Source organism: Corvus kubaryi, unplaced genomic scaffold, assembly GCF_017639235.1.
Source record: "Corvus kubaryi isolate FWS band 111438036 unplaced genomic scaffold, C.kubaryi_AGA036_p1.0 37394, whole genome shotgun sequence".
Taxonomy (NCBI): Eukaryota; Metazoa; Chordata; class Aves; order Passeriformes; family Corvidae; genus Corvus; species Corvus kubaryi.
In genome coordinates, this window is record NW_024581133.1 from 12,486,921 (window position 1) to 12,512,070 (window position 25,150).

Genomic DNA, 25,150 nt, shown 5'->3' on the forward strand with positions numbered 1-25,150 from the left:
AACTTAACAACATTCATTACCTTTTTCCTTCCCAACCTGCCCTTTCCAGAGAAGCAGCCCAGCTTTCCAGCTCTGAAGCACTGAGGCAGGAGCAAGGGAGGACAGAGGCAGCCACAGCTTGGGGACCACCAGCATTTGTGGTCCTGAGCACGTCCCTGAGGGGGCTGTAAAGCAGAATCACAGGGAGGAGTGTCACCCATCGGGGAGAGTTTCCAGAACCACTCAGAAGTAGAAAGGCCCAAATAAACTGACAAGTAAAAAAAATATTTATTTAATGTGAGCTTTTGCACTTGACAAAGACACAAGTCCCAGAAGGTTCAGCAGCAGCAAACGAAACAAAAATTTAATAAACGATGATTCCATCTTGGGGAAAATTCATCCAGTAATTGCATTTCCCAGTTACAATATGGAATACGAAGGCTGAAGGAAGCTCCTGAATTTGGGTTTGGGCAGTGCCATCATGCCCAGCTTCCCAGCAGCTCCTTGCATGCTACCAATGCTCCGGGACACAGAGCTGGCACTGGAGGAAGCTGGAGCCTTCGAGCTCGGCAGCTTCTTGGTCCTTCTGCACCTGCTGTAGCCACTGCAAAAATCAGAGAGAAGGTGTATGTGAGACATCTGTGTCACCTGCCCTGTCCCCTGCACCAGCCTGCACTCACATGGGCACCACCACTGCATTTTCTAGAGGACTACACACTCATTTTGTAAATTTTTTTTTTTTTTTTAATACACATGGCTGCAAACTACCTCTGAAATGCAAACAGTACAGCTGTTGCTCTGGGATGTACCCAAGGGTGAGCAGCAACAACAAGTGACACTTCAGAGGCAGCAGCAGTTAATGACAGCTATTCCAGTAGATGGGAAAGTGCCAAGGGTGGGACAAAATCTGCTGAGCTGGGAAAACCCATTTGCTACAAAAACCCAGGAGCAGAATGATGAAAAATGGGGCAGGGAAGGGGAAATCCTTGGGAAGTGGCAGATCTGCCCTAGAAGCTCAAGACCAACCAACAGCAGATGCATGATACAATCAGAGGGAGAATCTCAATTAACAAGGGGCAGAAGTTCAAATATTCCATCAAAATGTTCAAAGTTTTAAGACCTCTTTACAATTTCAAGCAAGGAACCCGGTCAGCCTGCCAATGCTGGCTATGGCAGAACACTGAAATTTAGTGTCCCTGCTTAGCTTGTGGCAGGCAAGTGTGAGGACAGCTGTTAAATATCCTTCCTCACCAGCTTTTTAAACCAAACATGCAGAAAAGCACAGCAGAGCAGTTCTTACCAGGCACCCAGGTAATTTTAACACCATTATTTAAGCCCATACTCAAGAAACTGCAGGGGAATAACTGCAGTTAAGGGATCATCACTATGCTGATGAGGGCAAAGAGAAGTGACAAGTGACCGCAGGCACATACCCTCTGGAGTGGGACTGCTGGCTGCCACCAGCACTCATCTTTTTCCTCTTGGAATCCCTGGAGTTCAGCGGCCGTTTCCTTTTCCTCCTTTGGTTTGTGTTATTGCCAAAATAGCTGGAGGTTGTACCTGCATCCTCTGCTTCTCCATCGCTCCCCAGGGAGCCAGTGCTCCCCGTGGCTGTGTCCGCACCTGGGCAGGCAGCATCTTCTACACACAGGCAGGGAGGTAAAACTAACTAAGCCAAGGTGTCACCTGGGCCAGTCAGTCACCAGAACACACTGATGGTATCAAAACATCTGTCCTGGCTGTTCCTCACCTCCTCTGCACTGCCCCGTCCCTAGTCTTTCAGAGATACCCTGAATTCAGCTAGCGGGAAGGCAGCAAAGAGTTTGGTATGTTCTGAAAGTGATTGCTCCCTTTTGGAATTATTAAACTGTAAGAATTAGTTATTTGTGATTAAAACAAGGTAACTTTTGAATCAAACATCTGCTAGAGGAGGAGAGAAAGGCACTGAACAGGAAGTACATGTTGAGGTACAAAGCATACCTGGAATGGAGCATTCTGAGTACTTATCCATCACTTTAATTATTTCTGCACCGTATTTCTCCAGTTTGTCTTCTGTGACACCATCGATCTGCAGCAAAACCTCCATGTCTGAGGACAAAGTTTCTGTAACACAATGGAAGCACCCCTCAGACATGTCATACAACTTTTTATAAAGATACTCTGAAGGAAATTAATTCCTTTCCACGCCCCTCTATGCAGAAGCCCCAAAGGACTTCTGAGAAACCTGACCTTACCTGCTATTTTCTTTAGGGTGGAAGTACTGAAAATATTGAAGTAATGCACATCAAAGACTTTGCCCAGCGTTTTGCACGTGTCTGTAAGTTCACTGAGGCACTGTTTAACCACCTCTTCCCGCTGGGACATCTTTGTCATGGAAGCCCTTTGCCTTCTGATGGCACTGGCACTCTCTGTCTCGTGGAACTCCACCTGTTAAAACGAGCCATCTGTAACTCCTGCCAGGGAGTTCCTGCACACCTTGACTGATAACACAGGAACACAGCACAGGAAACAGAAAGTATACTCTGATGGACCAAAAAAAGCTGTTTAGCCAGTATACATTTTTTTAATAATTTTTTACAGGCTACTCAACCACACCCAAGTTTCTTCTACAAAGAGCTGGCAGAGTTTAGAGAGAGGGAACACCTCCCAAGAGCCCAGTTCCCAGCTGGCTTCAAACAGAGGTCACTGGGGTAATGCTGAGGGCTCTGTCCTGCTCCAAACACAGCACTAAAGCAGAGGAGGTGTTGCCTCAAGAAACCTGGGACTGTTCCGTGACCTTAATGAAGTGCATCTTCCATCAGATCCCACCAATGACTAGGGAAAAATAGAGTAGAAAATGAAGAAGGGAGTGCTGGTCCTTCTTCCCTTCTTAGCCATCTTTCTCTGGGGGTCAGAATTCTCCTTCACTGTCCAGCAGGAATCAGATGGGTGGGGGAGAAGAGAAAGATTTAAACCTCTTCAAGCCTCTCAAACTCACTTTTTGCCCCACAACATTATTACTGGAATACTGGACTAAGAATCGCATGTGTTGGATTCTGTTCCTTGTGTCTAGACGTTAGTTCGGCTGGAGGCAAACTGTGTTTAAGCTACCTGAGGGGATATGCTAAAGGAAAACTGCAGCGCCTTCCTTGAAACAATGCCTTCAAGAAACTAAATAGTTACACACCTGTAGTGACCCATCCAGCACAGCCTGAGCTCTCTCTCCCAGAATGACATATGCTACTGCCTGGTCATTAGCTGTGATGTACAAATCCTCATCCAGGATCTTGTCCAGGACCAGTTTTCTAAACAGCCTTTCAGCATTGTGCCTGGAATAGGCAGCCCCCTTCCCAAATATTCCAGACTGAATCTTGGCACTCGTTGAACCTGTGCAACAGAAAGCATAGGATGAGCCCCTGATCACAAAGCCCATGTACATGTGCATTCACAGATCTGTGGGAGATTCCCAAGGCAGTCAAAAAAGCCTTTGAACACTGGAAAACCAATATTATCACTATAGCAACCTGAAATGGATTAAATCTTCAGTTTCATTTATTTTGGATCACTTACCACCAAGTGATTCTTGGGAAGATTAATTTTGCAAAATACACATTCTTTTAAATGCCTGCTGGCATTGCACAACACTCTTGATTCCTGGTCAGGGATTTGTGCACCATCTTATTCAGGAGTTTCTGGGAGAACGGACTCACCTAAGAAAATGTCCACCATCATGTTCAGGGTGTACCTGCCAGAGCCTGGATTCCTCTTCCCATTCATCCGCCCCGCTTGCCCGCAGTGCTCTCGTACAAACCGCACAATGTTCTTCACATCCTCCGTCACATCCCTTGATTTATAATCCTGTTAAATCAGACTTGATTAGGACATGCTATTACGTGTTTCTGCCCTAATCCGAGTTGTTACTGACAACCTCAGTTTTCATTATCAAGCTTTTCTCAGCTGTGAATTGAGTTTGTTCCAAATAAAGAAACAGTGATTTTCTAGTTAGTAACCTACAGTGATACAGTCACAGGGATTCTGGATGTGATAATACAAAACCAGTCCTACTGATTGTATATAATCTCCGTGGGGTTATTTGTGCAGAGTGAGGTGCAAGATTGCTGGGTAAGTACTGGAAATCAAGGCAAATCATTTGGAAAGCATTCTTGTAATTATCCCGCCATGCTCTAGAACTTACACTTCCAAAATGCATTAAAATGAGACTGAATATGCATTATCCTGGTCAAATTTGTTTCTAATCACAGTTATATAAGGGAATGCTTTGAACACAGAGCTGAGAAGCAATACCCACAGGTGCAAAACAAAACAGGATCCCTTCCCTGCCTGCCTCCACAGTTGCCTTCCCTTTCTGCTCCTGCTCCTGCCACTAAGTTTGCATAACCCCAAACGTTTGGACCACCTTCAGCACAAGCACGACATAATGTGGCCCTCATGCTGCTCTGGCAGCACAAAGCTGCCCTGAAAACATCAGGACAGGAACTGAAGGGATTTCCCCACAGCCATTGCAGCGGATCTGATATTAGCTCCTGCCTCCCACAAGGAACATCCTTATGCCTCTGACAGGAACAGGAGTATCACGCGTCCATGGTTAAACCCTGAAAATAACTGGAAGCATCACAAAAATACAGGACTTTTATTCCTTTTCTCCGTTTGCCTTCCCAAAGGTCGTGTAACCACTTTTTGATGCAACTAAATACAAAATCAGTTTAACACCACTAAAAATAAAACCTGTGGGGTTTACCTTCTTTCTACTGCAGTTATCACAAATCACTTCTGGGTGATCTTTGCAGAAGGTGGGGTTGAAATTGGTTTCCCCGAAGTAGGCGAGCAGCTGGACGCGGCGGCACTCGACCACGTTCTCACAGTAGTGCACCATGCTGTACAGGTTGTTGAAGTGGGTCTGCCTCGTGTGGCTGTTCCCATCCTTCTCCACTGAAACACAGCAAATTCAATGCTGTTTGTTAAAGCTGCACCTCTGCGTTTTCATGGGCTGTCAGCCAAAACACAATATTGGCTTTGCTTAAAAAAAATGAGTGGGTTAGTACAGAACTGATGTAGGACAGATTTTATCTCTGATGTTTTAGAGAACGGAGAAGGGAAATAAGCCTAGAATGACAAAAGTCAAGAGAAGGATGTGACAGGATGAGAGGAAGTGGCCTCAAGTTGTGTCAGGAGAGGTTTAGATTCGATATCAAGAACAGTTTCTTCATAGAAAGGGTAGCAAATCCCTGGCACAGGATGCCCTGAATGGAGTCACTATCCTTGGAAGTGCTCAAAAAACATGTGGATGTGGCACCTGAGGACATGTTTTAGTGGTGAACAGTGGGGTGGAGTTGGTCTGATAGTAGGACTTGATGATCTTAAAGGTTTTCACAACCTTAACAATTCCATTATTCTGTGAAGCAAAGTGGTTTTGACTAAAATTAAGTCCAAGTGACAAAAATCCTGCTCCTGACACCTGAATGAAAACCATCCAGGTAAGGATTCACAGTTCTCCCCTCCTTGCAATACTAAACTATCCACAGCACTTGTAAAAGAGAAATAACATGGGCTAAATGAGACCAGTGACAATGTGACTGCTCTAATGCTGTCTCCAAGTTCCCAGAGGAGAACTTACTCAGAATGAGCCTCCTCAGCCTGGTCACATCACTGTAGCTGTAGAAGAGCAGGCAGTGAGACATCTCTCCATCCCGCCCAGCTCTGCCAGACTCCTGGTAATAACCTTCTATGGATTTGGGAAGGGACGCGTGGATAACGTAGCGCACGTCGGGTTTGTCAATGCCCATTCCAAAGGCAATTGTTGCACATATCACCTGGGAAGAAGATTATAATGTTCTAGACATACATTATGGAAATTACTCCTGCAACACTGCATGGAAAGCAGACAAGTGACCTGGATTAGGGAACCTGGAGGACCCAGAATGTCAGTTGTAACAGTGCAGAACAAGTACAAAACAGCAACACTTCCCCTCCTGTCAGCACAGCCACTCCAGACACAGGAAAAACCCCAAATTCCAGAGTGTGCCAGGAGCTGTTTCTGAAGCCCTGCACTGCTCAGGTCCTCCCTGCTGGAGTAACACACCTTGGTGCAGTGCTGCAACCTTTTATTCACAAAATTCCCAGTGAAAGGTGGCTGCTGTGCCCCAGCAGGTCTGTTGGGATCAGTTATTCAATACTGCAGACATTTGGTGATAACACTGCACAACTTCCCTTCCATTTCCCAGGCCAAGAGGGATAAAAGTGCCCAAATTTTCTTCCCTTTTCCTCCTGGTTTTTCTTCACCTGGCATCCTTCCTGATTAACCCACTTCTGCTGCACAAGATCCCTGTTGGAATCGGTGAGGCCGGCGTGGTAGGCCAGGGCAGCCAGCCCCTCCTTCTGCAGGATGGCTGCTGTGGTGTCACATTCATGCCGGGAAAGGCAATAGATTATCCCAGAGTCATCTGCAAATAGATAGGAAAAGAAATTTGGCCTACAATACGGTTTTATTCTCTTTCCCTGCTCAACAGTCAAACCTGCCAAGCAGATACCAACCTCTCCCCATTGGAATAAAGATAAGAGTAAAGATATTAACTGCTTCACTATAGAACTTATTTTATTAGTATCAGATAGTCTTCATGGTTTTTCTTACCCAATCTTTAGGGGCTTTTGGTGAGATGGAAAAAAGAAATGTTTTCCTCATCAGCATTGTGCAATCTCAGGATTTAGAATACGTGAACAAAACCTATATAATTCAAGGGTTAGAGCAGTTCAATCAATGCTCTCTGAGGGTGCAGTACAGGAGAAGCTCTGAGGGAGCTTGGTGTAATCAAGTTCCAGCAGCAGGAGCTGCAGGACTCCAAAGCGAGCCTAGAAAGATGGGAATCTCTGAAGGCAACTTGAAGGGGAACTGCAGATAAGCAGACCAACACAATTAAACAATTAAGATATTGGGTGACCTTCATGCTCTGAAGACATGATGCTAAAAGCTCTGTCAGGCTCCAGAAAGGTTATTCAAGAGCATCACCAAAATTTACTTTCCATCTTAACTTAAATTCTCAACTTGAGAATGCACATAAACCCGATTCCCATTTTCATTAACATCACTTTACCTCGATCTTGCTTTTCTGGTAAATATATCATTATTACAGCATTATAAAAGCTTTTGCTGCCTTGAGAAGTGGTTCACGAAAAGGCCTGTGGGCACCATGCTGCTCAGTACTCACAGGGGTGATATTTTTTAATCCATTCCAAGCAATCCATCGCCACCTTCTTCGGCTTCTTGGGCAACACATCATATTTCAAGTTATGCCTGTTGAAGCTCATTGTAAACCTGAAATGTGACAGTTCATGGTGCTTGTCAGCCTTATGGGTATAGTTACATTGTGTTAAACAGCTTCCTTCACCATGCAAGGAAGGGCTTGGCAAGTTTTTTATTTCTTATGTTAATATTTTGCATCTACCTCCTATTAAATTCCATGCATGCATTTCATTTCATCAGATAGAGCTACACAAGGATTTCAGATGGGCCTGTGATGCTTTTTTTACTTTACTAAGTTTTCCACTCAAAATTTCTGTGACACCAACAAACAGTTTCAGAAACCTGCCGAGCAACTCACACTTGTGGTTTCAGCATCTCGAGCTGATTCTGGATGTCCTTCTGCACGCGGGGGTTGGCAGTGGCAGTGAGGGCCATCATGGGCACAGAGTGGAACTTTTTGCGGAGCATGTTCAGGCGCTTGTAGTCTTGTCGGAAGTCATGGCCCCACTGGTTGAAAAACAAAATTTAAGTATAACAGAGTAAAATGCTCCAACTGAGTCTTTTGGCATTCCTAAAAACAAGTGGAGGTTTTACCTGGCTGACACAGTGAGCCTCGTCAATGACAAAACGTGCCAAGAGTTTCCTGTCATAGAGGTTCTCCAGGGCGGACATCAGGCGGCTGCTGGCACACACCTGGGACACACCAGCAGTGGCAATGGAAAGCAAAAGACCTGGGCTAAAAGGGTCAGCTGCCCTGACTGAGAATACAGAAACAACTGTCCTACGCTCCAGAATTAACCTGCACTGCACAGGCAAACCTTCAAGGCACAGAGATGATGCCGGTCAGCTGCGTTTCAACCAAGCAGCTGGTCTGGGATTCCCACGAGGTTCTGGGATCACCTATCCCAAGGCCCCTCACCCTGATGAAATTTCAGTAAATTTAAATTACTAATGTCAGGAAACACAGAGAAAAATAATGCTGAAGAGAGAAACACAACCAGCACACTAACCAGCCCCCTCTTACAAAGCTTTTGTGCAATAACATATTTTTAAGGCAGCATACAATGCAGCCCAAGGTAAGCTCTGGCAATCGCCTATCACCCTGACAGTGCTGTATTTTTCCTGTATTACCCTATTCAGAGCAGTCTGGATTTAGTAGCTACTGGACAGTGATTAACACTAATATGTAGCAAGATAGATTGAAAGAGGTGGGCATGGGAGTTTGTTTTAAGAATTTAAATTTTACGGACATACTCAGTTCTTATTCTTGGCTAATTACTGATTGAAATTAGCTACATCCGTATAGATTTCTTAATGAATTATTTAACACCTGTCCAACATTTTTTCCCCAGAAGCCTACTCTGAGTGCAGTCTTTCAGCACCTCACAGCAATCCCCCCCTTGTAGCCCCTATGGTTTTACAACTGAAGATGAAGTACAGACCTTCTCGGGGGTGACATACAGCAGCTTTATGACAGGGTCTTTCTTTGACAACTGCATGTAGATTTTTGAGGCATCGGCATCTGTTCTGTCACCAGTCAGGTATGTTGCAGCAATCTATATCAAAAATATATAAATATATATATTGACAATGTAGCCTACCTCTCATTACAAACCCGTTCCTAAGCAGTCAGCCTTGGGAACACACATTTGGGAACACACATCTGAGCACCCTGGGCTAGGGGAAGGTGTCGCCGCCTGTGGCGAGGGTGAAACAAGATGGACTTTAAGAGTCCTTCCAACCCAATCCATTCCGGAACCCTGTAGTCTCCTGCACCTGCATTTCTGCTCTGTGTATCATGTTTCCAAAGATGTTTAGCACCTCCAGAACCCCCCTAACTCAGGAACTCTTAGTGCTCATTCTCACTGCAGTCAGGCTGCTCCTGTGTATATGAGTAACTACAATTCTCAGTATCTCAGAACCAGCATCTGCTCTGGAAAACACAGCTCTAACACCCAACACAGGAGCAGCAATAAATCCAGCGATCATGCTGCCAAGATATTCGACTTCATCCAATTTAGCTCTTCCCAGGCAACTTTCTGTGCCATTCACAGTGTCCATCTAATCAATTTATGCAGTTTATATTCAAGAGACAAGATTTGCTGTAAAATTTCAGATTTCTAATCCAGTTACCTGCAGTTTCACTCAATAAAGCTGCTGGAACTTACATCTAAAGTCTTCAGCTTCTGAACCTGATCAATGATCAGTGACCTCAGTGGAGAAATAACGATAGTGACCCCGGCAGAGACACAGGCTGGTAACTGGTAGCACAAGCTCTTCCCACCTCCTGTGAGGATGAGACAGAACACAATGTCGGGTATCAAGAGAAAAAGGATGGAGACCTATTTCTTATTTCCCATTTTACAGCACTTTTGGAAGCAATAAATTTCTACCAATGCCTGCCACAAAGTGCCACCTGTAGGATAAGAAAGAGTTACTTTGTGAATTATTAAGGAAGGCAGAAATTCAATCCCCTCACTCAAAATACCCCAGTGCAAAAATACTCCTGAAATCCTGTGGCCACAGAATTCCAGCAGCACAAAGGCACAGGGGAAGAGAAAAGCTTGTCCCAAAGCTTGCAAAAGGAGCTGCAGGTCTGTAGCCTGTGCTGTGGGGGCACATACCTGTGGGCATGAGGATGAAACAATCCTCCCCCAGCAGAGCAGCATTGATGGCCTCCAGCTGGTTTGTCCGGAAACAGTGCAATCCAAACTTCTTGTGAAATATATTCATCATTTCTTCAGAATGGGGAAATTTCATACCCTTGAAACGCTCCAGTGCAGGGTTATGAACCACTGGATCTAGGAGCCAAAAATATGTAATTAGAGTAAGTTATGACATCAAGTTATGGAAGAACTTCTTCCCTGTGAGGGGGGTGAGGCCCTGGTACAGATTTCCCAGAAAAGCTGTGGCTGCTCCTGGATCCCTGGCAGTGTCCAAGGCCAGCCTGGATGGGGCTTGGAGCAACCTGGGATAGTGGAAGCTGTCCCTGACATGGCAGGGGGTGGAATGAGATGGTTTTTAAGATCTCTTCCACCCCAAACCATTCTGTGACTCTGATTTTCACCTCCCCTTTTGCCAGCCTGTCCCTACATTAACCCGAAATGGGCCCCAGGGGGATCGAGTTTGCTTCCACAAACCCATTTTGGAACATTATGCAGCGAAAACCATTGTACAGCCCTGAATCAAAAACTGCAGAATCATTATTTAACTAAAACACAGAAACACCCTCATTTCCAATTTTAGCAGCTTCATCTTCCAGCAGCTTGAAACCTGCACAGGAAGGGAATAATCTAGTTCAGCATCATTTGGAGGGAAAAAAGTTCCAAGATGACTTTGCAAAAAAGGAACCAAAAGAAACTTCCACAGAAACAAAAGGCAATGATGTGATCTGTAGTAAACTCGGTCTTAGGTTTAAAAAGAAATAAATAAGAATTTAAAAATTGAAAAACCCAATAATCCTCATGAATATAATTTACCTGGATGGTTCTTTGTTGCCATCAGGAAGCCTGGCTTTGGAGCAGCAGGACTGGATCCCACAGTTGACCCTTTGGCTCTGGACATAATCTTGGACAAGAGGGATTTGGCAGGTGGCCCTTCCCTGACAGGCTGACACAACAGCGTCGATGGTGCCTCAGGTGCTGAAACAGACACCGAGCTCTCCCAGTCCTCATCAAAGTCATCAATGTCAAAGTGATCCAGGTCGAAGTCGAGATCATTTGTACCCAAGCTGTTCCCTACAGGACTGGCAGCTGTGCTCCGAGCCTTCAGGGTTGTGCTGGTCAGGGGCTGGTTCCCATTCCTCATTCCCGGACTTTTGTCCCAGCTACTGTCACAGGACTGGAGGCTGAGCCTGAGGGAACCTCCCTCCCTGCCACTTCCCTTGGGAAAAGGCAGCTCTGCAGTTCCTGGGCAGGGGATCTCCTCAGCACTTTGCTTTGAAGCACAAGAGGTGTCCAAGGTTTGTTTTGTTTTGGCAGAAAAGTTGCTGGAATGAACAGAAAGCACCGATGGGAGGTTTGTGGATTTGGGGGAGTTTCTGTCAGAACTGAAGCTCCAGCTTGGGCCAGAACCTGGACCAGTGTCAGGACACACACGAGGGCCCTGCTCCATGGGAGACTTCCAGCTTCTAGGAAAAGTGGTGTTTATGCCATTTTGGTTCAAACTGACAGAATTGGCCAGCAATTTTCTCCTGGGAGAGATGACAAGGGAAGGAAGACGGAAAAAAAAATATATTTAGTCACAAGCAATGATTTACCAAGTTCTACAACATTCATTAAACAGTTTTGTCTCACTGCTATTAAACATATTAACATATGGTGGTTCCATCGTGTTGAGTCAGCATGTTTGAAAATGATTTCAAACAAATCTAGGGAAGAGAGAACACCACCAGAAGAAACGAATGACAAAATTATGACATCATCTCTACAGACATAAAATAAAAGAATTCCAAAAAGCAAGAAACAGATCCAGGCAAGGTAGAACATAAAAAAAATAAATCCTTAGAGGCAAAACCTGAAGTTAAAAGTATGCCTGAACCAAATTATGCTTTTAAGTACTTTCTAAAGACTATGTCCAACTACAGCAATGAGAAATAAAAGAAGTTGTTGTACTGAGAACATTTACAGAAGCTCATAGTCCCAGCCCAGGAAAAACCTAACCAAAATCCCAATACTTTGTCCATGTAGTGTGCCATCAGATGATGCAGGAGACAAAGCAGCAGGTTGTGGTAGCAATAATTACACGGGAAGACAACAAGTTCAGGGATATTAGGAGGAATCACCATCTCCGTAGTCAGCAAGAGGGGAGACAATACCAACCGAATGCCTGTGGCACAAGAACTGAGGAGGACACCTGGTGGGTCACATCACACCACACCACATCACCTGTTTCTCCAGAAGCACCTGGTGCCAGGCATCTCCTCAGACTGACTGAAGCACTGTGGCACTTCCATCTGGCAGAACACAGGGACCACTAACACTTGCAGCAGTTTGGGGTACTTTGTCCCTTCCCTCAGTCAGTAATTTCAAGCTTTTTAAAGCCCCTCCTGCCTCGTTCTCCAGTGTACTGGGGACACCTGCAGGCAGCTCCCTGCTGCACACAGAGCTGTTCCAGCTCACCTGAGGTCCCTGTGCTGGAGCAGGGCTCTGGCGCAGCCCAGGGCCTGCAGCTCCTGCAGGGGGATGGCATCCACCAGCTCACAGATGGCCTCCATGACTCCGTACAGCTGCCGGGCCACGGGCACAGCCTCACCTGGCACAGGGAGTGAGTTCAGCAGTCATTTTCATTACAAGAGGTGTCAAGAGGATACCACTCTCCCAGAGGTCAGTACATTGCAGTAAATCAGTCTAAACAATTTACTTCCAATGTATTTTTAGTCCATTTGCATAAAGAAACTGTTTCTGTGTGCAGGAACTCAACAAATCTACAAATTCTTGCCTTCAACTTTTATTATCTGTTTATTATCCAACTATTTATGTCAATTCTCCATCTATAGATGTTAATTCCCCATCTGTTAATTAATGCTCTTGGATTACACAGGATAATAAATAGTTGCAAACTATCCCCAAAATCAGAGATATGAAATTCCAAAACATTTTGTGTACCTGAATCCCCTGCACTGGGATCACCTCCAGGATGTGTTGTGGGAGCCTTCTCCTGCTTGGCCTCGGAGCTGCCAGCTGTGCATCTTCCACCAGTGGGAGAGTCTCTGAAAATACTGCTAACACCAAAAGAAAAAGCTACTAAAATACAGAGATCTGTAAATTGAGGCATTTCCATAGAACAACAGAATTTAAGATGTGTGAAAAAGATAAATTCCTGAAGGCCCAGCTAGAACCCAAGAGCTGAGCAGTCACTCATCCTGCGTACCAACGTGTCGAATCTTGCCCCAGAAATTTTCTCCCATCCCACTACAAAAGTAACTCTGCTTTTTTCTGAAATGAAAAACCTAAAATATCTGCCATAAAATTAGTATTTGATAAAACATTAATTGCAGCTGCCAACCATTAACCCACCGAGCAAAGAGACACAAACTCAATCTGTACCTTCTTAACAAGCAGGAGTTTTGGGTCTTTTTTGGTACTTTTCTAATCATGCAACAGACAGATGGTTTTAGCAGTGATTACCTGACACTTTGTACAGAAGGGGAGAAGGGAGGCAGCTCCTCCTCAGGGGAGGGAGGGATGACATCCAGGTCATCCTCCTCGAGCTCAGCACCTGCCAACGGCCAGGTCACCTCATCCAGGGTTGAGGGGCTGTTCCCAGACCTCTGTGGCTCCTGGCCCTGACCACCTTCAGCAGTAGCAGCTGCAAGAGAAGTGGATTAATATTGCTGGGTAACGCTGTACACTCAGCCTGCCACAAACAGAGGAGGGGAAAAATTAGCAGCCAGATTTCAAAACACTTGTTTGATACAGTTTCTGACTTTTAAAGGATAAAACTTACTGCTCCCTTTTCTCCCCCATTATCATTAACTTATAAAAATTAATTTCACAGAGAAAGGAAAAGACAACAAAATATTAAGAACAGAAATACAGTTCACAAATCTTTTCATCACTCAGTGTAAGGGAAGCATCCCAGAACACTCTTTGATGTTGTTCAGTTGTGTAAACATGTTAATTTCCCAAATAAAGGTCCAAAGTTTTAAAACACAACAGGTAAGGAATCTAAAATAGAGCAGTTCTGTGGGACAGAGCTGCCAAAGCAATGACAGGCAGGAATTTTGTGATCATAATTGAAGGCTGGAGTTCTTTTGTGGTGTTTATTATGTTTGTGTTAAAAATAGAGAGAGACCACTTTTTCTGGTTTAATATTTCATTTAAGTATATGATTTTATGTCTCTCCCGTATGAATTTTATAAGTCCTTTTCTCTCTGTAACATCCCTATAGGTTATCGACCATTTCAGGAATGCCATGTGGGAAGTCTTGTAACTCCAGTACATGAGCAGCTGCTTCTGCTGCACCGGCAGAACGCCGCACTGCTTCCAGGCTGCGGGTACCCAAACCGAAATCCAGGAACCTAAATGAAATCCAGGGCTGCTTGTCAGTCACGAGCACACAGCTCCCTCTGATGACTGACCAGTCAAGCCAAGCCCTCTGGGTGCAAACACAGATTTCCTTCCAGCTCAGTAGTACCTTCAAACACCCCCTTACCTGGGCGAGCCCCTGCCCTGTCCGCATCCAGAAGGGGGTCAGCAGGTGACTCCTCCCGAAGGCCGTCCCCCGCAGCCGTGCTCCCGCTGCAGGGAACCAAGTCCTCGAGGCAGATCAGGGACTGCTGTGAGCAGGGTCGCTGCTCGGACTCGGGCGCTGCCTCCCCGCCGCGGCTGCCGGGCCCCGCGTCCTCCCCCGCGCGCCCGGGAGAGCCGGGCGAGGCCAGGCGGGGGCTCGGCCGCGGGGGATCCTTGCGGGGGGCTCGCAGCCCCTTGGGGGACAGGACGGACGGCCGAGAGAACTTCTTTTCGATTCCCGACAGGTCAAAATCGTCGATATCATCCCACTCATCGCCGATGATGATAAAGGGGCCAGCAGCAGAACCGGGACCGGCCTTCCCGGCGGGAACAGCGCTCCCCGCCCTCGCCCCGGGAACCGCGGGGCCCTCGGACGCCTCGGGGGCCGCGGCGGGACCCCGGAGGGCACAGGCCGGCTGGGGACCGGGGCCGCGGGAGGGAACAGAGCTCCACGCCGGCGCTTTTCTGTCCGGCACGGCCGAGGCGGGCAGAGTCAGGGAGGTGTTCACGTCCTTGTCCCTCAGCACCGAGGCGGCGGCGAGGCCCCGAGACGCCTTCTTGAAGGTGAAGCCCCTGCAACGAGACGAGCGCCCGTCACTTCCCGGCCGCTGCAGCCGCCCTGCCCCGCTCCCCACCCCCGGTACTCACGGCGGGCGGTCCCGCGGCGGCGCCGGGGCGCGGAGGGCTCCGCGGGCCGAGTGCCGCAGCAGCTGCTCCCGCAGGTTGTTCTGCGGCACCGCCGCCATCGCGGGGCCGCCCCGCCGCCAGGGGACGCTCTGCGCGCGGGCCGCCTCCCTCCGGAACCGCGCGCGCTTCGCATTCGGCGCCAAAACGGCCCCCGCGCCGCCATTGGGTGGGGGCGGCAGGACGGAAGCGGCGCGTGAAGGGGCGGGCACCATGGCGGGGCCAGGCGCGCGCTCCGCCCCGCCCCGCCCCGGAAATGGCGGCACCGCCCTCAGGCCGGGAGGGGCGGAGAGGCCCCGGCCCCCGCCCCGGCTGAGCCCCGCCGCAGAGCTCCGCTCCGTACTCCCGAGAAGGAGGTGACGCTTCGCACCGTCTTAGGGCACGCTGGAACGCGTGGGGAGGCCGGAGCCCCTCGGCCTCCCCACCCCCCCCCGCTCAGAGCTCACAGCACAGCGCTCCGGTGACGAGGCAGCTTTATTGTCGGTGGCAGATTTCAGCGTGAAGTAACACAGACGTGTCCCTGCTCACACGCGGTTTCATTTCCCCAGCGCCTGTTCAGAATCGGCACCGAGGTTCTCGCGTCTTCACTGATGGGTTAAAGAAAAGTCACCCGTTTCTTCTCTATGTGCATTAAAATACCCTATTTTTAATACAAAAAAATAGCAGACATTTCATGAAAATAGATAAAGCGTACAAATTACAGCATTCACTCATCCTTCCTTTAGAGGACAGGGAAATTGCCTTCAAAGAAAATTTAAAAATCGCTAAAATTTACACCTGGTGATTGCAAAAAAGCCACCCGAAGGACGGGGGGAGCTCTGTGTGCCCTAAATCTGTACTTGTGTGGTTTCTCAGCACCCAAGTGGCCCCTGCTGCCCCTCCAGGTGTCCCGGGTCGGGACAGGTGGATGGAGGCACGCCTGGGAACACAGGCTGGGAGCAGGAGGAGGGAACCTGGCACCAGCACAGGAGCACGCGTGGGTTTGGCTGAAGAGAGGAGGCACAGCTCTTGCTGCTGCAGGAGGTGTGTGCAAGCCAAGGAACCTGCCTGCAGGTAACACCTTTCAGCAGGCAGGCGTTGCACCTTGTTCTCCCTTTCATCATTTCAGCACTCGGAAATTGGAAGACGATCAATCACTCCAGCCCTGTCCCCTGTCCCCAGCCTGCACTGCCCTCCTACACCTGAGGAACAGGGTAGGAGGCACAAGCAGCGAGACCACACATGTTCTTGCCTCGTTCAATAAGGAAATACCTAAAAAAGAGAGAAATGGGTGTGAGTGAGCGTTCCCTCCTACGGCAGAGCCAGCATGGCAGGTAAGGGTGGGGAGGCCCTGGCACAGGGTGCCCAGAGAAGCTGTGGCTGCCCCATCCCTGAAGTGTCCTCGTCCAGGCTGGATGGGGTTTGGAGCACGCTGGGATAGTGGAAGGTGTCCCTGCCCACGGCAGGGGGTGGAACAGAATGGGCTTTAAGGCACCTTCCAACTCAGACCAGCCTGGGACTCTGTGAAGGTGACTGCTCTCTCTGTGCCAGCCCCTTCCTCATCCCAGCCCAAGGAGCAGATACCTGTGACAGGGCTGGAACTGCCCGCAGCTCTCCAGGCAATGCCATTCCCTGCCCCCTTACACCCTGCAGAATTAGCACCTGGGTCCCAAGAAGTTCACCTGCAGCTGGAAACAATTGTGAAGCTGGAAACTCGCTCCTGGCACAACCTGTTCTCCCCCAGCCATGAGACCAGGAGAGAGGAGCCAGGTGAACCATTGGCTCTGGACAGGTTGGCTGAGCCCTAGGGACCACAGCAGCTCCACTGATCCAAGGCTCTGCTTGACCAGTCACCCCAGGACTGGCTTTGTGAGCCATGTCACCACCCAGACTGGGATGAGTCTCCGTGTGTCTTCCCACCTGCTGAATTTCAGCTGGAGAGTGTAAGGGTGGCCTGGGGCTGAGGGTGAGTGGAATGCCAGCACGTGGTGTCTTTCACCAGGTACAGGCAGAGCATGGTGGGCACCAGGACCCCCTTACCCCTCCATGCCCCACAGCCGGCCCCAGGAGTTCTTGACGATCCAGTAAGGAGTCCCATTCTCCTCTCCATAGCCCACGGCCAGGACGGCGTGGTTCACCTTGTCAGGGGTGTGCTCACAGCGTGGGCTGCAGGGAAAATAACACAGATGTGTTGTGTGAAAAGCATCCTGTAATTAGTCAGGGATTAGTCAAGCCAGAAGTCTTGACTACACTCTGCAAACAGAACTATGGGATGCTCTGAACTCCCAGCTGTGGAGAGTAGGGAGGGAAGCCAAGGAAAGGAGACACTGCTCTGTTTCTCCACTCTGAAATTACCAGCCATATATGGAGTTAGGGAATCCATGGACTTTTGAGCTCCCAGCCCACCAAGACAAACTACAGGGCAAAGGAATTTTCCCAATGGAAACCAGCAGCTCTTAGTGCCTCCCAGTGCTGGTTTGTGCTGCCCTGAAGTTCAAGGGCACTGTTTCATGTTTTGCACAGGAACAGCAAGCTCTTGGGTCTAAATACATGTTTCCTCTACATTTTCAACCTTTAAACTGCACTTGCTGAAAGCTGCTGCCTGTGGCATGAAACAAGACAGCTCATGGTACAGGCTCCCACCTCAAGAGCATCTATTTTTAAACATTTTCAAACTGCAGCACAGGAAAAGATCAATAATCTCCACCTCAGATTTTCTTTTTTTGATCTGTTAACAGCTGCTCTGGGCTGAAAGCACTGGAGCATCAATTTTGCATCATATGCACTATGACTTTAAATCCACCTTAGACTGTAAATCCACAGGATAACTGCTCCTGGCATGTTCCTCAGACCATGTCCCTGCTCTCACAGCCCACACCTGCCCAGGCTGGCAGTTACCTCTGGCATCACTTTGGTCCAGCAAAGCCACTGGAACCACCATCTGCTCCTTCCGGAGAGCTCCCTGGGGCAGATCCCTCAGGCTCAGACTCTCATTTTCCCTGCAGTTCTACGTCACTGAGGGTTCCTTACTCCAAAGTGTTTTTCTATTTCTCCAAACATGCACTTTCCCCCTTGCTAGGCTACTAACAGCATCTGTCCTGCACAGTCAGCTCTCATCTTTCCAATGTATATTGATCAGCCTTTCAAGTGCCTTTTTGCCCTGGCCATGGAGCCAACACCACACTCGAGACTTGCTGGGTCATTTAATATCCCAAACTTTTTTTTCTCTCTGCTGTTCCTCCTACCTGTCCAGGAGAGCACCACGTGACAGGACTGAGGTGAGGTGCTGCAGAACCTGCCCTGTGGAGAGCAGCGATGCCGGACCCTGCCTAAAAGCACAACCTGCAGAGGTGCCAGCTCAGGCGTAGGGAAAGGGCAGCCACACTTCTCACCACCACCCCTCTGAGCTCTGGCACTGCAGGAGCTCCCCTGATACCATGGAAAATCCACTTTGGTTGGGGCTTACCCTAAGCAACCAGATGTGTTCAGCTGCCACAGCTGGGCTGACCCTCTCACTGTCCCAGCTCAGACACAGATCAGCCCTGGGACAGGCCCCCCCAGCCCTGTGGTGAGCTGCAGAAAGTCTCTCAAGCTCCCAGACTTGCTGACCTTCATTCCACCACAATCTGGTCTCCAGGCTGGACAGGTTCCTAGCAAACAGCCCTCCCCCCTGTGCTGCACTCTCATCCCCTCAGGAACCAGTAAATCAAGGCTCCATTTACTAATTTTTTTCTGTTTTAACTTAAAAGGAAGTGTGAGAATGCAGTGCAGTGTTCCTGCATCCAGCAGGAGAAACAGGGACGCATGTGATTCCAGCCCTACACGTTCCCCTTGCCCTCACCCCACCAAATGAGGTTCACACACTCACTTGGAATACACTCCTTTCCTGTAGTGCATGAAGTTACTCGTCACCTCAAAGGCAAAGCTCACTGGGTTGTGCTTCCCCACAGCTTCCACCATGCCGTCCTCGTCATACTGCAAGAAAGGATCCAGGGTCATCCATCATCTGCTGGCTGTGCTGGGACCAGTCCAGGTCCAGCAGCCAGGGCACGGGGGGATGGATAACCCCAGCTTCCTGCATTTAGACAAGGAATCAAGTGCTGAGTTTTAAGATGAGAACTGGGACTTCGTCCCAGCCTGGAGGTGCACCCACTGTGGGAAGCAGGCAGGAACCCAGTGCCTGTATTTTGGCTCCAGCACTTCCTTGGTGCCACCTTCCAAAAGGTGCGCAGGAGAGCAGAAGTGTGCACAGCAGCTCGCTCTCTGCTAGGAGCACACAGGCTGCAGCTCCAGCTGCAGAGCCCGGCACGCCTTGGGGCATCCCAGCACCTTCTTGGCACAGCCTTGGAAGTTTGGAAACGCAGCCCTCAGGGCCTCACCTGAGTGATATTGATAACATCCTTGACAAAGGCAATGGCCTTCTCGGGCTGGAACTTGCAGGTGCCGTTCTGTGGGGACAGAGAGGAGTTGTTGGAGCCTGTGCCGGGCCCTGCTCCACCGCAATGGCCTGGGCTGCGCTGGGAATACCTTGGCTCGGTACGGGTAACTGTCCTCCCCCATGAGCCCTTTGTTGTACAGGATGTACTCAAAGGCTTGGCTTGGCAGGCCCCTGCGAGACAACACAGCTCAGTTAGGATGGTAACAATTAATTAGGATGGTAATGATGAATTTGCATTCTTATGTTCTTATTTGGATGCTTATACAGAGCAAGGCCATCAACATTCCCTGCTCTGCAGATCACTCCCACCAGCCAGGGAGACAGGGGAGGGCAGCATCTATCCCAGAGCCTCCCGAGGCACAAACTCCAGTCTGTTCCTGCAGCATCTCCCTGCTTGGGATTCCTGGCCTGGCCCACCACACTGTCTGGCCTGGTCAGATCTCATTCTCCAGGTACCAGATCCCTGAAGAACACCAGGAGCCCTGACAGCATGAGGTCAGCCGGCCCACACAGCACCAGCCTCATGTGCTGAAAGGTGTTTCTTGGTGCCCTCTGCCCAGCCTGGGTGGGGGATGATGAGAGACCCACATCTCCAGCAACCAGCTGCTCCCTTCCCTGGCCACCTTCCAGATGCACATCTCAGGAGGGAAGACAAGAGAGCATGATCAGGGAGTGCTGATGTGGAAATGCCTAGGGAGGAGTCACAAGAAAAATAAAAAGCACCAAGAGTGGCTTTGCTCAGCTCTGAGCGTCCCTCTGGGACCGCTTATCTCACAGAAAACAGAAGTTGTCAGAAAGCTCTATTCTCTGCCTTCTCTAGCAAAGCCACGAGGAACTTCCCAAAGGGGAAGCTAAGGTTTCTGTGGGTTCTTCACGGTGCCATGAGACGCACGTGACCCAGGGGCAGAACAACAGCCAGAACTCCCCTTGCTCTCCCAGAGCCCAGCCTATGGCTGCCCTGTCGGAAGACACGTGAAAAACATCTCAGATAAAAACTAACAAATGAGGAACAGCAGAGGTTGGGAAATGCTGGAGATTTAGTGAAACATCCTAACCTCTAGGAAGGGTGAAATTAAAATAAGCAACCAAATCCAAAATTGCTTCCCCTGACACACTGCAGCCAAGGGAAGACAAAAGCCATTCTATGATGTGGAAGGATCCTGACACTAGATCTTGAGGAAAGCTGTCAATCACAGGATATAAGATATTCTAATTTCTGTTCTTTCTGACCCTCCCTGACTTACCCACTGCAGCCGTGGTTGTTGAAGGCCTGGGCACAATCAACCAACTGCTGCTCCGCCTGTGGAGAAGGGTTCTGAGTCAGTGATTATTCCACATCTGTGTTCAGAGTAAGTGACACAAAAAGCAAGTGCACAGCAGGAACTGAGAGCTGGTTTATCTGTGCACCTGGCTGTAACAACAACCACAGTACTGGTTTACCCATGCATCTGCCTGTTCACCCACTGGGAGTCACCTGGAAATGGCTCCATGTCCCAGGGAGGTGGACAAGGAAGACCTGGAGCCAGCAGCCTGGGATGCCATGGCTGCCAGAGGCATTCCTCCTTATGCCTGCCGGGAATCCGTCCCCCCACAGAAGGGCTGGCTGAGATTTCAGTCAAAGGTCAGGTTTGTTTTTAACACACCCAACCCTCAGTTATTCTGGTAAGTTGTGTAAGTGGCTACTGTCTTTCTGGTTCTTCACGAATATAAATCCTCTGGGAGCTGAAAAACCAACATGTCCCAATGTGCTGCCTGCAGTGAGGGGTCCCAAGCCAGCTGGCAAGGCCAGGCACAGCTTCTTTCCCCATGCCTGCTCCCAGCAGCCTCCAGCCCCTCCGGCTTCGTCCTGCTCCAAAAATGGCTCTGCCCAAGTCCAGGAAAATCTCTTACCAGAGAGAGCAGCTTTCCTGTGGCAATGGCAATAGCAGACTCCAAACAGCCTGTGGTGGAAAAGGTCCAGCAGCTCCCACAGGCACCCTACATTAGGAACAGGAGAGGAACTGCTCTGGAATGTGCTGCAGGCTCACCAGCCTCCCCAAAACACGGGGGCAGAGGGGCACGGCAGGGGTGCAGAGCCTCCACTCCCAGCTGGGCTTGGCCTTCTGCTCAGCCCCTGCCCAGAGTGCACCGCAGGCACGGAGTGGCTCCGGGGGAGTTCCCCTGTGGCACAGGCACCCAGCACTGTTCCTCAGCTACGGCCCGCAGCCATCAGCCCCTCTCTGGGCATGTCACACACTCCTCACCTGGTTTTTCACGGGTGTCACAAAATTTCCCTTCTTCCTCCAGTCGATAGAGTCGGGATATGGCCCAGAGCTGCGCAGGAAGTTCCCCTTGGTGGCTGAGCAGTTCTGCAAGCGAGGCAGGAGGGCTGTGGTGAGCTGCCAGGCCAGTGGCCCAGGACAGCTCCCCTCCCTGGGGTGGAGGGATTGATTACCAGCCCCCACACACTGGCCACTACAGCAGGGAGCCCCAGGCCAGCCCCAGAGGGCACCACCAGCCTGCACCCCTGGCTGCTCAGGGAGCTGACAGCAGAAGTAACAGCTCGGCTGGAGCCAGGGTCGAGGCAGCTGAAAGCCATGAAGATGGGAAAGAGGGTTCACCTTGCTCTTACCCCAGTGCTGGTGGCACAAGACGTGACCTTATCAAAGTGGATTGCAGGCAGCACAGTGATGGGTGCTGGCCCAGCAGCGGGTGCAGGTCACTGCAGAAGCCCCACACACGGGGTCCACCTGGACCCCCTCCTTCCCTGCCAACCCGCACTCCCAGGATTTACCTGGGGCTCACTCCACAGGTACAGCTTTTTAAACTCTGCGAAGGTCAGATCCGAGAACTGGTTCAGACCCACTAGAAGGGGGAGAAAGGGGACACTTTGCTCAGCGAGGCTTGGCGCTCAGAGCCGGCACGGGCCGTGGCCAGGCAGGGGCCGGAGCTCATACTCTGGAAGCTGTGGTTGCCAGCATTGTGCTCCTCGATGTGCCGTTTGTTGCCCAGGAAGATGCGCAGCCTGCGCGGGTACTCGTCGGGGCCGTACCGCCGGGTGTTCTGCGGGGACATCGCACGTCAGGGCACCCCAAACTCCCACCGCTCCAGGGACCCCCGGCCCGGCCCTCCCCGCGCGGCGCAGCTGCCCCGAGCCTCACCTGCAGCATCCAGGCCTTGAACAGCTGCTCCTCTGCGGGAGAGAACGGGGGCGTCAGCGGCGGCACCGGCGCGGCTCTGCCGCCGCCTCCCCCCGCACCGGGGAGCGCCCGGGGGGCCGGGCCGGGCCGAGCCCGAACCGAGCGGGACCGAACCGAGCCGTGCCGGCCCAGGCCAGGCCCTACCAGGTCGCCTCCTGCCCTCCCGGTGCCCCTGTACCTTCGGCCGAGGGCTCCCAGGCGGCGGCGGGGGCCAGCAGCGCGGCCACGGCCAGTAGCACGGGCCAGCCCATGGCCGCCCCGAGCCGAACCGGGAAGGACGGGACCGAGCAGAACCGACCCGCGCCAAGCCGAGCCGAACGGGGTCGAAATGGGCCGGGCCGCTGCCAGGAGGCGGGACAACGGGCGGGGTGGGCGGGGCACCGGCACTGGGCGGGGCACTGGGACCGGGCGGGGCACTGGGACCGGGCGGGGCACCGGCACTGGGAGGGGCACCGGCACTGGGCGGGGCACTGGAACTGGGCGGGGCACCGGCACTGGGCGGGGCGCTGGGACGGGGCGGGGCGCTGGGACGGGGCGGGGCACCGGGACCGGGCGGGGCACCGGGACCGGGCGGGGCACTGAGTGAGGCTGTCCCCTCCCAGCGGTGGGCGGAGCCCGCGCCCCGGCGGGTCCGGCGTTATCCCGCCCGTAAAACTATCACAAACCCCGGTTCACCCTGAGATAGAATAGATTTATTAGCAAGAGGTAATCAGGAAACATATATTTTTACAAAAAAAATGGAAATATTTTTCCCAAACAAGCTGTAAGTTGAAATAGTTTTAGGGTTTGAAAGAGAATTCCCATACCACGAGGTATTGCTTACAGCAAGTGTGTGAGTGGAGCATGCCTGCCACTGCCGGGGAACCGTGTCAGGGACTGTACAATGTAAAAAACCCAGGTACTATTCACAGAATAAGCACTACATTACTATATCCTGCTAGCGGGTGGTTAGCCAGGATTACAGTAGATGTAATAAAAACACTCGTCATCTCTAACTCTACGTCATGGTACTCAGAGTGGGCACAAGGGTACGGATCTACAGCATATCAACAGGAGCTGGATGCAGCGAGGAGAGGCAAGGGGATGCTTCCATCTTCCCAACTTTGGAGGGACCAGGGCAGCAGCCAGGGCCCCCCGTGCCTGGCCAGCACGAGGGTGGCACACACAGAGAGGGCAGCTCACACCGAGGGACAACCTTTAATGTGTTCCCTTCTCCCACCTTACAGAGTTTGCCGTGGGATGTAACCGCCAGCACTGTCCGAGTGAGAGCTGCTCTGTGCTGCCCAGAGCCCCGTGGGGACGCAGGGCTTACCAGCCCCGTGGGGACACAGGGCTCACCTGCCCCACAGGGACACAGGGACTCACCTGCCCGACCACCAGCCCCCCCAGGAGGAACAAATGACAAAAGTAACATCATCGAAAAGAACCCGGGACTCCAGCGAAGTGTCGATGCGTTAAACCTTAACCAGGGCGGGAAATCCTACGTGAGGTCTAGTGCGGCCTGGGGCGGGGGCGGATTGCTCGGAGAAGCACAGACGTGGGAGTCACTCCAGGGCGTCCATGGAACGAACGGGTATGTACAGTATGGTATAGCGAGTGTACACGGGCGGCCGCCGCCGCGCTCAGGAAGGCAGTTTGGGCTCTATTCGCAGAGAAGCTTCGTAAAGGGTTTCCTCATCCATCACAAATGACTGATCCAACAGGTACTGCGTCACCTGGGAAATGGAGCGGAGCCCTTAACGGGCTGGGAGAGCACAAACCCCTGAGAACTGAAGCACCCAAACCCTGGTAAATGAGGCACCTGCTGCAGAGGTTGGCTGAGACCTTTCAGCTCATCACATGTTGGGGCCACCACGAGGCAGAAGCCAGCTGGTGCTGGCAGTGGGGGTGGCGGGACACACTCTGCTCCCTGGGGAGGGGGTGCTGCCCCTAAATAGCTCTTTCTTGGCGTGTCCAGGGTGCAACCCCCAGAGCCCTCTGAGCCTGGCCTGACGGCTGTCCTGTCCATCAAAGCTGCCCTCTGCAGCAAGTCCTCTGCTGCAACTGCCTGGGGGTCGACAGGGGAGTCTGTTGGAGCCCCCGCAGCCTACCTCCATCCCCTGTCCCCCCGCCAACACACTCCAGCATAGAGCTGCCTGGTACTGAAGGCTTAGATGCTGTGATGGAAGCGGGAGATGAGGAGCAGAGCATGCCTGCAGCTCTGGGGACAAGGCTGTACCTTCGGCTGGTGCTCGATCTTGTAGGAGGTTTGCTGGAACTGGCGGATCTCCCTTATGATGTGTGAGATCTGTTCAGGGATAAAGCACAGAAGGTGTTCATGGCTCAGCCATCAGCTGGGGAACCCATCCCAGTGCCTGGGAGGGCAGAAGCACCCAGCACAGCACAATGCAAAGGGCCTTTTTGTCTCTTCCAGACAGTAGGA

The 25,150-nt window shown here is 50.9% G+C and overlaps 3 protein-coding genes across 5 annotated transcripts in view; all 3 read right to left on the reverse strand.

Annotated features, from left to right (window-relative positions):
• Window positions 1–243: 243 nt before the first annotated feature.
• Window positions 244–15,344, reverse strand: BLM (BLM RecQ like helicase). Of its 2 annotated transcripts, none has more exons than XM_042039305.1 (21): window positions 15,097–15,344; window positions 14,372–15,021; window positions 13,345–13,525; window positions 12,823–12,935; window positions 12,337–12,469; window positions 10,696–11,408; window positions 9,841–10,017; window positions 9,385–9,503; window positions 8,659–8,772; window positions 7,811–7,909; window positions 7,575–7,723; window positions 7,182–7,288; window positions 6,259–6,419; window positions 5,594–5,789; window positions 4,718–4,908; window positions 3,669–3,816; window positions 3,146–3,345; window positions 2,214–2,406; window positions 1,960–2,082; window positions 1,413–1,620; window positions 244–583 (listed from the first exon to the last, which is right to left on the reverse strand). In XM_042039305.1, exons 1-21 carry the CDS (start codon window positions 15,192–15,194, stop codon window positions 400–402), a joined length of 4,257 nt encoding a protein of 1,418 aa, XP_041895239.1. In that variant the 5' UTR covers window positions 15,195–15,344; the 3' UTR covers window positions 244–399. The 2 variants fall into 2 exon arrangements, with proteins under 2 accessions (XP_041895239.1, XP_041895238.1); XM_042039304.1 differs by having other exon boundaries at window positions 12,823–12,938.
• Window positions 15,345–15,588: 244 nt separating this feature from the next.
• On the reverse strand, window positions 15,589–23,084 carry CTSH (cathepsin H). The gene is made up of 12 exons (XM_042039307.1): window positions 22,907–23,084; window positions 22,690–22,721; window positions 22,486–22,591; window positions 22,323–22,393; window positions 21,793–21,897; window positions 21,440–21,526; window positions 20,794–20,849; window positions 19,639–19,720; window positions 19,491–19,559; window positions 18,980–19,086; window positions 17,152–17,277; window positions 15,589–16,383 (listed from the first exon to the last, which is right to left on the reverse strand). The coding sequence occupies exons 1-12, from the start codon at window positions 22,977–22,979 to the stop codon at window positions 16,308–16,310; spliced, it is 990 nt and encodes a 329-aa protein (XP_041895241.1). The 5' UTR covers window positions 22,980–23,084; the 3' UTR covers window positions 15,589–16,307.
• Window positions 23,085–23,398: 314 nt separating this feature from the next.
• The window catches only part of RASGRF1 (Ras protein specific guanine nucleotide releasing factor 1), a 29,964-nt gene continuing 28,212 nt past the window's right edge, over window positions 23,399–25,150 (reverse strand). For both annotated transcript variants that reach the window (XM_042039335.1, XM_042039334.1), the window contains exons 26-27: window positions 24,947–25,015; window positions 23,399–24,443 (exon numbers count right to left, since the gene is read on the reverse strand). In XM_042039335.1, coding sequence (XP_041895269.1) covers window positions 24,351–24,443; window positions 24,947–25,015 — 162 coding nt within the window. In that variant the 3' untranslated portion in view covers window positions 23,399–24,350. The remainder of the gene's footprint in view (window positions 24,444–24,946; window positions 25,016–25,150) is intronic.